A 12,254-nucleotide genomic window follows, 5' to 3' on the forward strand; every position below is an offset into this window, starting at 1 on the left:
AAGGAGTTGAGCACAGGAAGCAGAAGTGACGGTTGTGGGTCGGGAAGAAGTGGCTTTTCCGGTGCCGCAGCGGGTGCAGATGGCGGGAGCTGGGCGCCGAACCCCTGCGGGGACAGCGGGGCCTAGCGACCCAAGGCGGCCGCAGAGGCCGTGGCAGCAGCTTCAGGGGAAGCAGCTATTGGCGCCGAGGCCCAGGCCACGCAGGTGGGTCTCATCGCCCCGAAGTCTGCCCAGGCCCCTCGACTGGCCAAGCTCCGCGCCCTGCCCTATCCATGTCCACATGGGCGCGCCAGCAGGTTAGCTGGCGAGCGGCAGCGCGGGGGAGTCTCCAGTGTGGCAGTTGCCACCTTCCAGGGTGCCATCTTTGCCATCTTGGACGAGGTCAGGGAGCGACGGCCCCCCTGGGGCGCTCGGAGCGTTCTGCGAGAATCCGGTTCAGGGACTGCTTCCGGGTGAGGATGCTGCCTTTTTTTTTTTTTTTTTTTTCCCCCCTGTATTTTTCCGAATCCAGAAACGGGAAGGCAGTCAGACAGACTCCCGCATGCGCCCGACTGGGATCCACCCGGCCCACCAGGGGACAATGCTCTGCCCATCTGGGGCGTTGCTCTGTTGTGACCAGAGCCATTCTAGCGCCTGAGGCAGAGGCCACAGAGCCATCCTCAGCGCCTAGGCAAACCTGGCTCCAATGGAGCCTTGGCTGCGGGAGGGGAAGAGAGAGACAGAGAGGAAGGAGAGGGGGAAGGGTGGAGAAGCAGATGGGCGCTTCTCCTGTGTGCCCTGGCCCGGAATCGAACCCGGGACTCCTGCACGCCAGGCCGACGCTCTACCACTGAGCCAACTGGCCAGGGCCAGGGTGCCGCTTTGACTAGCGTGTCCCCCAGCAGCCAGGATGACCTGCGAAGCTTCTTTTTCAGGCTCAACTTCGATTTCTTCCTTTTTTTAAAAATTTTTTTTTATTTATTCATTTTAGTGAGGAGAGGGAGAGACAGAGAGAGAGAGAGAGAGAGAGAGAGAGAGGAGAGACAGAGAGAGAAGGGGGGAGGAGCTGGAAGCATCAACTCCCATATGTGCCTTGACCAGGCAAGCCCAGGGTTTTGAACCGGCGACCTCAGCATTTCCAGGTCGATGCTCCATCCATTGCACCACCACAGGTCAGGCTCAACTTCGATTTCTTTGACTCTGCTTATGCGGACTTGGGACGTGTCTCACCCCAATGTTCTTCTTCTTAGCAAAGAAAAGAAGAAAGTGAATTGTAAGCCTAAGAACCAGGATGAACAGGAAATCCCCCTCCGTCTCCGAGAAATAATGAGGAGCCGCCAGGAGATGAAAAACTCCGTCAGTAACAAGAAGAGGAAGAAACAGGGTAATGTGCAAGTCCATGTGGGTGGTAATAAAACGTAATTGCCCAAATATCAAATGGCCTGTCAGTGGTCTGAGTGTGCGAGAACATGCAGAGTACTGACGCAAGGCCGGTGTCTTCAAGGCCACAGCAGCCGCTGAGGCCAATGTAGTTTCAGATGAGACCCCAAAGAAGACTTGGGCCATGTGTAAGGACCATTCATTTCCCCCAAGAGCAGTGGAGATTTATCAAAAGAGATGATCCGTTCAGCTTTACTTTGAAAAAGGTCGCTGTGGAACAAGTGAAGGAGGGAGAGTGGACAGGGCAGGCCCGTGAGGCTCTTGCAAGTGAGACATGGTGGAGAGAAGCAGGTGGTTTCTGGGGGTTAAGGAGGGAATTGATGAGGCCCCTCTGACAAACTGACCCCAACCCTCCCCCAAGGCCAGCCTGGGGCCCACCCATCAGCTTCTGCATAGATACATATTCATTTTCCCAAATGTAGAGCTGACTTTACAGCAATTTAATAATTTCACCTAAAACTTGGGCTTTTTATTGGGGGTTACCTGGCTGCCAAAGGGATAGTGAGATAGGTAAGGAAGGGCAGGGGTGGAGGAGGTGCACTGACCTGGGGAAAGATGGCACATTTGAACCATGCTTTTTCAGTGAGCCCTTTTTTTAGTTCTACTGGTCACAAGAATTAGGGGATATTTCACAATGAATATGAAGCTGTAAAATATCCCCTAATTTTTGTGAGCAGTATATTTAAAAGATAAACAACCCTGTTGGTTAAAGTATCGTCCCCAGTACGCCAAAGTCACAGGTTTGATCCCTGGGCAGGGCACATGCAAGAATCAACCAGTGAGGCCCTGGCCAGTTGGCTCAGTGGTAGACGTCAGCCTGGCGTGCGGGGGACCCGGGTTTGATTGCCGGCCAGGGCACATAGGAGAAGCGCCCATTTGCTTCTCCACCCCCCCCTCCTTCCTCTCTGTCTCTCTCTTCCCCTCCCACAGCCAAGGCTCCATTGGAGCAAAGATGGCCCCGGGCGCTGGGGATGGCTCCTTGGCCTCTGCCCCAGGTGCTAGAGTGGCTCTGGTCGTGGCAGAGCATCGCCCCCTGGTGGGCAGAGCGTCGCCCCTGGTGGGCGTGCCGGGTGGATCCAGGTCGGGCGCATGCGGGAGTCTGTCTGACTGTCTCTCCCTGTTTCCAGTTTCAGAAAAATACAAAAAAAAAAAAAAAAAAAAAAAAGAATCAACCAGTGAGTCTGACCTGTGGTGGTGCAGTGGATAAAGCATCAACCTGGAATGCTGAGGTCGCTGGTTCAAAACCCTGCACTTGTCTGGTCAAGGCACATATGGGAGTTGATGCTTCCTGCTCCTCTCTCTCTCTCTCTCTCTCTCTCTCTCTCTCTCCCCCCCTCTCTAAAATAAATAAATAAAATTTTAAAAAAGAATCAACCAGTGAATGTATAAATAAGTGGAACAACAAATGCATGTTTCTCTCTCTCTCCCCCTTCTTCTCGCTAAAGTCAATCAATGAACATTTTAAAAATCCCTTCTAAAAAATAAAAAAATATGGCCCTGGCCAGTTGGCTCAGTGGTAAAGCGTTGGCCTGGCGTGCAGGAGTCCTGGGTTCGATTCCGGGCCAGGGCACACAGGAGAAGCGCCCGTCTGCTTCTCCACCCCTCCCCCTCTCCTTCCTCTCTGTCTCTCTCTTCCCCTCCCGCAGCCGAGGCTCCATTGGAGCAAAGATGGCCTGGGCGCTGAGGATGGCTCCATGGCCTCTGCCTCAGGAGTTAGAATGGTTCTGGTCACAATAGAGCAATGCCTCAGATGGGCAGAGTATCGTCCCCTGGTGGGCATGCCAGGTGGATCCCGGTCGGGTGTATGCGGGAGTCTGACTGCCTCCCCATTTCCAACTTCAGAAAAATACAAATAAATAAATAAATAAATAAAAATAAAAAATAGCCTACCAGGCGGTGGCGCAACCGATACAGTGTCAGACTGGGACACGGAGGACCCAGGTTTGAAACCCCCAGGTTGCTGGCTTGAGTGTGGGTTCATCTGGCTTAAGCAGAGGCTTATTGGAGCAAAGATGGCCTGGGCGCTGAGGACGGCTCCATGGCCTCTGCCTCAGGCGCTAGAATGGCTCTGGTTGCAACAAGCATTGCCCCCTGATGGGCATGCTGGGTGGATCCTGTCGGGCGCATGTGGGAGTCTGACTGCCTCCCTGTTTTCAACTTCAGAAAAAAAAAAAGAAAAACTCACATACATGGTAAAATCAAATAGTTCTGAAAGACATCAAGTGAGGTGTAGCCTTCCTCCCCCTAAAAGAAACCACTGCTCATCTTGTAAACCTTCCCAGGAGAAATCTATGCATACTTTCACATCCATACAACGTAAACTATATACCTTCTTTCAATGCATTTAGTGTCCTAGGTTTCACTTACAGTGGACTTTATAGATCTATCCACATTGCTGTGTGGAGTTCCAGTGTGCTCTCCTATACACCTGGGTAGTGATGTCTCTGAGTAGTGAACACAGGGGACTTATTCAACATTCACCTACTGGTGGATGTTTTGGTTCTTATTTCTTTTTTCAGCCAAGCTACAATGACATCTTTAACATGTACCAGTGGGCTATGGGGACTCCATCCCTGTGGGTGCCCAGAGATTGGTATCTTAGGTCCTTTTCAGCCACTGTAGTTGGGCTGCTCCCTTTTGAGTCTAGTCTTCCCTTCTTGTGGCCTTGAGAGGGGCATGACCATGGTGGCTAGCTTGGCACTACCCACTCTGCCCTGCCCTTCATGCCCTATCTCCCTTTGTCCTCAGCTCAGGCAGCTTTCAGAAAGACGTTGGAGAAGGAAGCAAGGGGAATGGGTCCAGACATTGCAGTCCCCAAGTTCAAGCAGAGGAAGTGGGAGTCCGATGGGGCCTACATTCAGCGCATGGAGCAGGAGGCCCAGCACGTGCTGTTCCTCAACAAGAACCAGGACAACCAGCAACCTGAGGTGCAGGCGGCTCCCAAGAAGTCAGAGCTGAAGAAAGCGTGAGCAGGGGCTGGAGGAGCTTGGGTCCCATGATCATCTTCTGTAGCGACAGTTTTGTTGCCAGGGGCACCCCCACTGCACTCCATGGTTCAGGGTTGCTCTGACATGGAACTGAGGGTCTAGTTTTGAATTCCAAAAGCTAGAACAAGTCAGGGCCAGCTGTCCAGCCCAGGCTTGTTGCTGAATGGAACTAGAGAAAAAATGCTCTGTCCCCCCAGGAGGGCTTTTTGGACACTGGGGGCCATACCTGCCCCTGTGGAAATCAGGGCTGTGGAAGGGGTGTGGGTGAGACTGACACACAGCCTTGGCATTCCCTTTCTGATCGGCAGACACCACTTTCTCTGCCTAGATGTGGACTGGGGTTCTTTTCCTAATGTCACCTTTCCTGTCTGGAGTAGATTTGAGGACCCTTATTAGTGACTCCTATTAGCCTCAGCTTCTTGTTTATGAAGAGGTGCTGGCAACTCCATCGCACAGGTCTTGGCCAGCTGGATTCAGTCCCTCTCTGGTAGAGAGCTGTGGGTGGTGGTATGATTGGGGACTTGGAGGCAGCCACCTGGGCTCTGTCTCGGGCATCCTGCAAAGGCAAGGCAACTCCACATCCTGCTAATACAGTGAACTGAGAGTAGGGAATCAGAATGGCATTGTGTTTTCTTCCCCAGGTTCCAGAGACGGCGACAGGAAAAAGTCTGGCAGAGAAGAGAGGAAAAGGCAGCAGAGCAGCTAGAGCAGGAGCTGCTCCAAGGTGGCTCATTCGGATGGGACTGTGTTAGCCCTGGGTGGGGGCTTGGGGGCTGGCGGGTATCTGTGTTCCCCCGAGATGATGGATGGGCAGACAGTTTAGGTGCCAGGACTGCAGTGGTTGTGTGGGCAGTAGGCCTCAGGGGTGCTCTTCTGCTCCTCCAGATACAGTGAAGTTTGGTGAGGTTGCCCTACAGCCTCCTGAGCTGACTGCCAAGCCCAGAACAAGCCTGAGCAGGAGCCAGGTAAGCAGGGGTTGGGGACTTCCTATTTGTCACTGGTGAGTGTGGTTCTCACTGGGCTTAACAGCTCCTAGACCAGGCTCTTTGTCATCTCCCCTCTTCCTGAATCTGCTGTTCCTTCTGTATCTGGTCCTCAGCCCAGCAAGAAATCACTGATGCTGGGGATGCTTTTGAGCCCTGGCAGTGTGTCCCAGCCTCTAGCCACCTCAATGGCCCAACAGCGGATCATGGTGAAGGAGAGAGAGCGGGCTGTGCAGGCCTACAGGGCAATAAAGAAGCGGCAGTGGTGGCAGCAACAGCAGCAGCAGCAGCAGAAGGCTTAGTCAGCCCACCTCCCTCCCGTGAAGAAGCCACAGAGGTGTCTGTGAAGGCAAGAGACTAGGGCTGCCACACTCACTGGGAGGGGGCGTTGGCAGGGGCCCACAGATCAAAATCCTTTCCCTGGACACATCCAAAGCCTGGTATACCAGCTCCCAAGTTCAGGAAAGGGCTCTAGTCTTGGCTCATTTTTTTCCTTCCTAAAGACTACTCTTTCATGAGTGACCATCTGCTAGGCCTGTCTCACACAGCATACCATCTGTCCTGAGCCCCTGTAGATGGGCCCAGCACCTGGTTGAGATACAGCCAGTCACACCCAGCATGATTCCCATGAACCTAGCTAGCATCACCCTCAGCTCTGTTCTGAACACACAGATCCGGGCTGAGACAACCAGGGGCCAATTCCACAATCCTGTCTCTAAATGCCAATTAATTGTAGATACTGCTCACTTAGGTCAACCAAATCCATCACAGGCTGCCCTGGATTCAACAGAGCAGCACAGCTGTAGGCGTGAGTCAGGCAGCAGGCCTGTGCAAGGGAGGGTAGACCCTGGGTAAGGGGTGGTCAGCATGTAGACCACCTGCTCACAGTGCTACTTTTAAGTCCCCACAAAGGCAGGGGGAGACTAATGATGCCACCCACACAGAGGGCATGAGTTGCAGAAAACATTTTTTTTTTAAAGATTTTATTTATTCATTATAGAGAGGGGAGAGAGAAGGGGGGAAGAGCAGGAAGCATCAACTCCCATATGTGCCTCGACCAAGCAAGCCCAGGGTTTTGAACCGGCAACCTCAGCGTTTCCAGGTTGACACTTTATCCACTGCGCTACCACAGGTCAGGTGAGGAAACATTTTTCATAAAGAAGCCACCTTAGCATTTATCATAGTTGCATACAGTAACAGATAAGGCCAGTAGGGGGACCTATCACTTTGGACTTGATTTTTTTTTTTTTTGTATTTTTCTGAAGCTGGAAACGGGGAGAGACAGTCAGACAGACTCCCGCATGCGCCCGACCGGGATCCACCCGGCACGCCCACCAGGGGCGATACTCTGCCCCTCCGGGGCGTCACTCTGCCGCGACCAGAGCCACTCCAGCGTCAGGGGCAAAGGCCAAGGAGCCATCCCCAGTGCCCGGGCCATCTTTGCTCCAATGGAGCCTTGGCTGTGGGAGGGGAAGAGAGAGACAGGAAGGAGAGGGGGGGCGTGGAGAAGCAAATGGGCACTTCTCTTGTGTGCCCTGGCCGGGAATCGAACCCGGGTCCCCCGCCGGGACACCAGGCCGACACTCTGCCGCTGAGCCAACTGGCCAGGGCCGGACTTAAGTGATTTTAACAGTACATTATACATTTCAAGTTTTTTTTTCTTTTTTTGGTTTTTGGAGGTTCATTTGTGGAAGATCTTTTGATACTTAACTCTTGAGTTTCTCAGGATTCTTAGCCTTCAGACACAAGGTTTTCTTTCTCTATCCAAGATATGGAGTCTGTTTTCTGTAAGGGACTGTTTCTTCTGGTGGAGGTGTGGTATTTAGAAACCAAGATCTGACCAAGTGGTGGCGCAGTGGATAGAGCATCGGACTGGGATGCAGAGGACCCAGGTTCGAGACCCTGAGGTCGCCAGCTTGAGTGCGGGCTCATCTGGCTTGAGCGAAGCTCACCATCTTGGACCCAAGGTCACTGGCTTAAGCAAGGGGTTACTTGGTCTACTGTAGCCCCATGGTCAAGGCACATATGAGAAAGCAATCAATGAACAACTAAGGTGTTGGGATGAAAAACTGATAAGTGATGCTTCTCATCTCTCTCCATTCCTGTCTGTCACTATCCCTCTCTCTGACTTTTTGTCTCTGTAAAAAAAAAAAAAAAAAAAGATCTGGGTTATAAAAATGCTCATTGATGCTGAGATGTTAATGCTTGTATACTATTTTTGCAGACAGGCCTTAAAAGTAATTTAAAATATACAATTTTACAATTCTGAGTTTATGTTGATACTATTAAAATTTAGTATTTTTTCTTCTGTTTACATCTTTTACACTGAAAATTGTTTTTTAAAAATTTGATCCTCCAACATACGTAAGATAGCTCTAATGTGAAAAGTACTAACACAAAGTACAGAATGAAGTTTAAGGCTTCTTCAGTTTTTTTAGCCAACTAAAGATGGACAAGCCAGTTATTCTATTTGAATGTCAACTTAAAAGGTTCTTTTCTTTGTCTGGTTATGGTACCAGTTTGATAAACAGATCTTTTGTTTTTAGTTTTATTTATTTATTTTAGAGGAACACAGGGAATCATTCATTTGTTCCACTTAGTTGGTCACTTCCCTGTTATGTACCCTGTCCTAGCATTGAACCCACAACCTTAGTGTTTTGAGACAATGCTCTAACCAACTGAACTATCCAGCCATGGATTTTTTTTTCAGGTTTTAAGTTCCCAGTTTTGCTTTGTTTTAGTTCACTTTTTGAATACGTAAAACATGGTTTGCATAACTCAGAAGTTGATAGTAAAAAAAGGGGGACCTTCCCAGCTGCTATTACCCTGAAGGCAGGTCCCAGCGCTCATACCCAATATTAACTCCTTTTCTGGGAGTCTTGCACACTTAGCTGAAGAACTGATGAGTTACAGCTTAAGGAGATTCTTCTAACACTTTGTGCTTTTAGCCAGGCTTTGCTCAAGTCCTCTGAAATTTCAGGGATGTCTGAAACCCCTTTCTTTGGGTCCCAAGTTATCTGTTAAATCTACAAGAACCCCACCAATGTGGAGATTGCCCATGTCCACGACTGCTTAGTGGTGTAAGCGAAAATTGGCCCTGGCTGGTTGGCTCAGTGGTAGAGCGTCGGCCTGGTGTGCAGGAGTACTGGGTTCGATTCCGGGCCAGGGCACACAGGAGAAGCGCCCATCTGCTTCTCCACCCCTCCCCCTCTCCTTCCTCTGTCTCTCTCTTCCCCTCTGCAGCCGAGGCTCCATTGGAGCAAAGTTGGCCTGGGCACTGAGGATGGCTCCATGGCCTCTGCCTCAGGCGCTAGAATGGCTCTGGTTGCAACAGAGCAATGCTCCAGATGGGCAGAGCATTGCCCCCTGGTGGGCGTGCTGGGCGGATCCGGGTCAGGCACATGCAGGAGTCTGTCTGACCGCCTCCCCGTTTCCAACTTCAGAAAAATATAAAAAAATAAAATAAAAATAATAAAAGAAAATTATTCACAGGGCATGTCTCAGAAAGTGGCACCCAGCAGTGGCACAGACTGCACACAGCCAAGAGCCAGAAACACTGCAAGGCCTAACATTTCAAACCACACTTGGTAGACACACCCAGTTATCAGTTACAGTAGTTTTTTTTCTCCAGTTACAGTAGTTTTAATGGTTTATAAGACATACAGCTAAATTGTAACCCCAGAACATGCAAATATGACCTTATTTGGGAAAAAGGTCTTTGGAGATGTAATTATGAATCTCAAAGTCTCCTGGATTTAGGATGGGCCCAAAGTCCAATATACAGGTGTGCTTATAAGAGAAGGCCATGAAAAGGAGCAGGCAGGAATTCAAGTTTGGCCAGCCATGAGCCAAGGACACCAAGAATTACCTGTAGCCATTAGAAGCTAGGAGACAGGCAAGGAATGGATTCTCCCTCAGAGCCTCAAGGGGGAGGATCCAACCATGAGGACACCTTGATTTCAAACTTCTGGCCCCCAGAACTGTAATCATAAACATGTTCCTATAAGCCAGTTTGTGGTAATATGTTATGAGTACCCTAGACACCCACCAATCAACAGTTTTCTTGCTAGCTCCCTCAGCTGAAATGGAAGAACAGAGCAGGAAACTGGGGAGCTGTGACACCAAGGACCTGGGGAATGGAAGGGTGCAGCAGGTTGCTGGCACAAACTCCATGGCACCTGTGCCCCATTGTAGCCTCTCCCTGTCTTCTCTACCTGTGGGAACCCTGCCTTCCATGCTTCTCTGGGTGCCCAGGGGGACCAGAGGTCTGGTAGGCCAGTCCTACTCTCCCAGCCCTGGACAGTATTTTCATTCCAATTTTGGCAATCAGGAGTTTCTGTAATCTGGGTGCTTCAGTTTATCCATCACTGCAGCTCAGCACAGAAGCCTGCCTTCTAGGTTTATGCATTTATGCTGGGTCAAATCTCCAGAGGCCTAGTAGAGCCATCCTTTGCCTTCTCTCCATAGAACCATCCAGCCACATTCTCCAGTTAGTAGTCACTTGCTGGTTCTGTGGGTGTCTTGGAGCCAGTGCAGCACCCCTGTCAAGCCAGTTCCTTTTCTGGCACTGATTTCTGCCATGGTGATGTTCTGCTTGGCCTGAGCAATGATGTCTGGGAGCCTGATTAAGGACTTCATCTCCTCTGTGGTCATGTAACAGGGTAGGTCACTGGAGCAAAAGGGATGCCTTGTCAAAGTGGGCCCCACAAGCCCACCCCACCCCCACTGCACTCCTCCCTAAGGTGCCACCCCTTCCTGGCTACACTTCAAGGGAGGTCCTCTTTGAGCATCCTCTAGCATTCCCCCTTGGGCCACAGACCCATACATTTTATTGAAGAGTATCAGGATCGATGCTTCTGCAAGTGGTTCTGCAGAAAGGACGCCCAGGAGCTGCATGCATGACGCAGAGAGCTGGGTGGGGTTGGAAGCATCCATCATGAACTGGGAAGAAAAGGAAAAAAGTTCAGGGCCACTCTGATGAAGACAGTGTCTGCCAAGTCTCCCTAGGCATCATAGACCTGGCTCAGGAATAGCAAATGACTTTTGAAACAAAGGGCTTAGAGGATAGGCAGAAGCAGAAGAAAATGAGGTGTATGAGAGCGACCAATTGTCATCCATGTAGAAGTCTCATGTGGCCACCAGGAAGGGTTCTGTTTTTCCAGGAAGGGTCCCAAAATTTGGGACACGGGGTTTGCCAGGGTGGGATGAACCCGAGAAATGTGGAATTTAAACAAATGTAAAAACACATCCATGGCAACAAGGTAGAGGGTGGGCATTAGGCAGTTACTTGCAGAGCATGAACACTGCCCTGAGCAAGCCTTTAGCTGGGGAGCGGGAGGACTAGGGATCAGGCTGAGTTCCCCCCAGGAAGCAATAGCATGAGCCCTGTTTCTTGACTAGCTAGCATGGTCGTCCAGAAATCCAAACTCCCTCTTATACAAAGTGAGGTCGGGGAGTAGACAATACCGATATGGGGACCTAATTCTAAAAGAGTTCAAAAGAATATGACCTACCAGGAGAGAGCGGCAGTTTCCATAGTAACTGGACCAGATGGGACCCATGCACCCCCCCAGCTCCCGGATTGTGATCTTTCTGTGCGCCATAATGTCAGTAAGGTTGGTGCCCACCTGTGGGGAAAAAAACAGGATGCACAGACCTCCACAAGCTCTTTCCCACTGGAACTGCTCTTTCCCACTGGAACTCCAGAATAACAATGTACCTGGTAATTTACACTATAACCTAAACCCCAAAAGACCCTTTATCAAGGTCTTAGGCAGAACCCTAACGAAGGGGTACAGACGCTTCCAAGAGTTCTGGGCCCTACCCCTCCTGGTTGGCTGTGGCCAAAGAATCAACTTATACCAGTGGATTCGCCCTGTGGGGCGACCAGCGACAGTAATCTAAACAGTGTGTGGAGGGGCGGCTCGGGATTCCCCCGCCAAGCACCCACTTCCACCACGGCTCTTTCCCAGTGGGACCAGCTCCTTCCTGTGACAGCCGACTCTTCCCCTGGGATGTATTTAACTCATCTACCGGCTAGATTCATTTCCGCTTAAGCCAAAGCATTTTTATTTTTATTTTTTATTCATTTTAGAAAGGAGAGAGAGAGAGAAGGGGGGAGGAGCAGGAAGCATCAACTCCCATATGTGCCTTGACCAGGCAAGCCCAGGGTTTCGAACCGGCGACCTCAGCATTTCCAGGTCGAGGCTTTATCCACTGCGCCACCACAGGTCAGGTCAAGGACCCAAAGCATTTTGCAAACCGCAAGGAGTACCGTTTCTACTAAAATCCCGGGAGGGCAACGCCTACCGTGGGCCGCGTCGGAGGAGGATCGCCCAGGTCGCCCTTCCCATCCTGAGAACTCAGCTATGCGAGGCGGTCAAGGACTCCAAGCGGGGCAGAGGAGGAGAGCGGCGGCTGGACCTCCGACCCGGGCTTTCCCCCAGCCCTCTAGGACCCCTCTCCAGTCCCAACTGCGACCCCGTCCCCGACCGCCCCATGAGCGTCCCGCGTCCCCTAACCCCGGTCACCCCAGGCGTCCCCCACACCGCACCCCGGCCCCTCACCACCAGGCACCCCTTGTTTCCCTAGATCTCCTCGCCCGGGGCGGAAGGATAGTCTGCAGTCGTGTCACCAACAGCGACTTCCCCACGCCTGTAGCCCCCAACAGTAGACAAATCTCAATCTCTCGCGCCATTCGGAACCCGTAGCTCCGCACTGCAGCGATGCAAGGCTCGCCCTCACCCCACTCTGATTGGATAAACCACTGCTTCTTTCTTTTTCTAATTTTTAGAGCTGCTCATTGGTCTTCGGCGCGGCCCAAATCGGCGCACAGCGTCTGGGGCGAGCGGAAAGGCTGCCCTCT

The 12,254-nt window shown here is 51.3% G+C and overlaps 2 protein-coding genes across 5 annotated transcripts; one reads left to right on the forward strand and one right to left on the reverse strand.

Annotated features, from left to right (window-relative positions):
- The first annotated feature begins 71 nt into the window (after positions 1-71).
- CCDC137 (coiled-coil domain containing 137) lies at positions 72-7,700 on the forward strand. Of its 3 annotated transcripts, XM_066234855.1 has the most exons (7): positions 220-452; positions 1,081-1,151; positions 1,230-1,363; positions 4,168-4,384; positions 5,048-5,130; positions 5,292-5,371; positions 5,506-7,700. In XM_066234855.1, the coding sequence occupies exons 2-7, from the start codon at positions 1,126-1,128 to the stop codon at positions 5,689-5,691; spliced, it is 726 nt and encodes a 241-aa protein (XP_066090952.1). In that variant the 5' UTR covers positions 220-452; positions 1,081-1,125; the 3' UTR covers positions 5,692-7,700. The 3 variants fall into 3 exon arrangements, with proteins under 3 accessions (XP_066090950.1, XP_066090952.1, XP_066090951.1); XM_066234853.1 differs by lacking the exons at positions 220-452; positions 1,081-1,151 and adding an exon at positions 72-204; XM_066234854.1 differs by lacking the exon at positions 220-452 and having other exon boundaries at positions 1,008-1,151.
- Positions 6,356-12,245, reverse strand: ARL16 (ADP ribosylation factor like GTPase 16). 2 transcript variants are annotated; one of them, XM_066234859.1, is made up of 6 exons: positions 12,008-12,139; positions 11,699-11,757; positions 10,903-11,016; positions 10,215-10,330; positions 9,891-10,058; positions 6,356-9,369 (listed from the first exon to the last, which is right to left on the reverse strand). In XM_066234859.1, the coding sequence occupies exons 1-6, from the start codon at positions 12,084-12,086 to the stop codon at positions 9,312-9,314; spliced, it is 594 nt and encodes a 197-aa protein (XP_066090956.1). In that variant the 5' UTR covers positions 12,087-12,139; the 3' UTR covers positions 6,356-9,311. The 2 variants fall into 2 exon arrangements, with proteins under 2 accessions (XP_066090956.1, XP_066090957.1); XM_066234860.1 differs by lacking the exon at positions 11,699-11,757 and having other exon boundaries at positions 12,134-12,245.
- Positions 12,246-12,254: the final 9 nt, after the last annotated feature.

The sequence above is a fragment of the Saccopteryx bilineata genome, chromosome 6 (genome assembly GCF_036850765.1).
Source record: "Saccopteryx bilineata isolate mSacBil1 chromosome 6, mSacBil1_pri_phased_curated, whole genome shotgun sequence".
NCBI classification, from domain to species: Eukaryota; Metazoa; Chordata; class Mammalia; order Chiroptera; family Emballonuridae; genus Saccopteryx; species Saccopteryx bilineata.

Bases quoted from the DNA above. Each gene is read 5' to 3' on its own strand.
- ARL16 (XM_066234859.1), bottom strand. From the start codon at position 12,086: ATGGCGCGAGAGATTGAGATTTGTCTACTGTTGGGGGCTACAGGCGTG. The intron at 10,059-10,214 runs GTATGGGTCTGT...CTTTTGCTCCAG, and splicing joins CTGATACTCTTCAATAAAAT to TGACCTACCCTGTTACATGA. The intron at 9,370-9,890 runs GTGACTACTAAC...TTATGATTACAG, and splicing joins GACACCCACAGAACCAGCAA to TTCTGGGGGCCAGAAGTTTG.
- CCDC137 (XM_066234853.1), top strand. From the start codon at position 80: ATGGCGGGAGCTGGGCGCCGAACCCCTGCGGGGACAGCGGGGCCTAGC. The intron at 205-1,229 runs GTGGGTCTCATC...TCTTCTTCTTAG, and splicing joins CCGAGGCCCAGGCCACGCAG to CAAAGAAAAGAAGAAAGTGA. The intron at 5,372-5,505 runs GTAAGCAGGGGT...TCTGGTCCTCAG, and splicing joins CAAGCCTGAGCAGGAGCCAG to CCCAGCAAGAAATCACTGAT.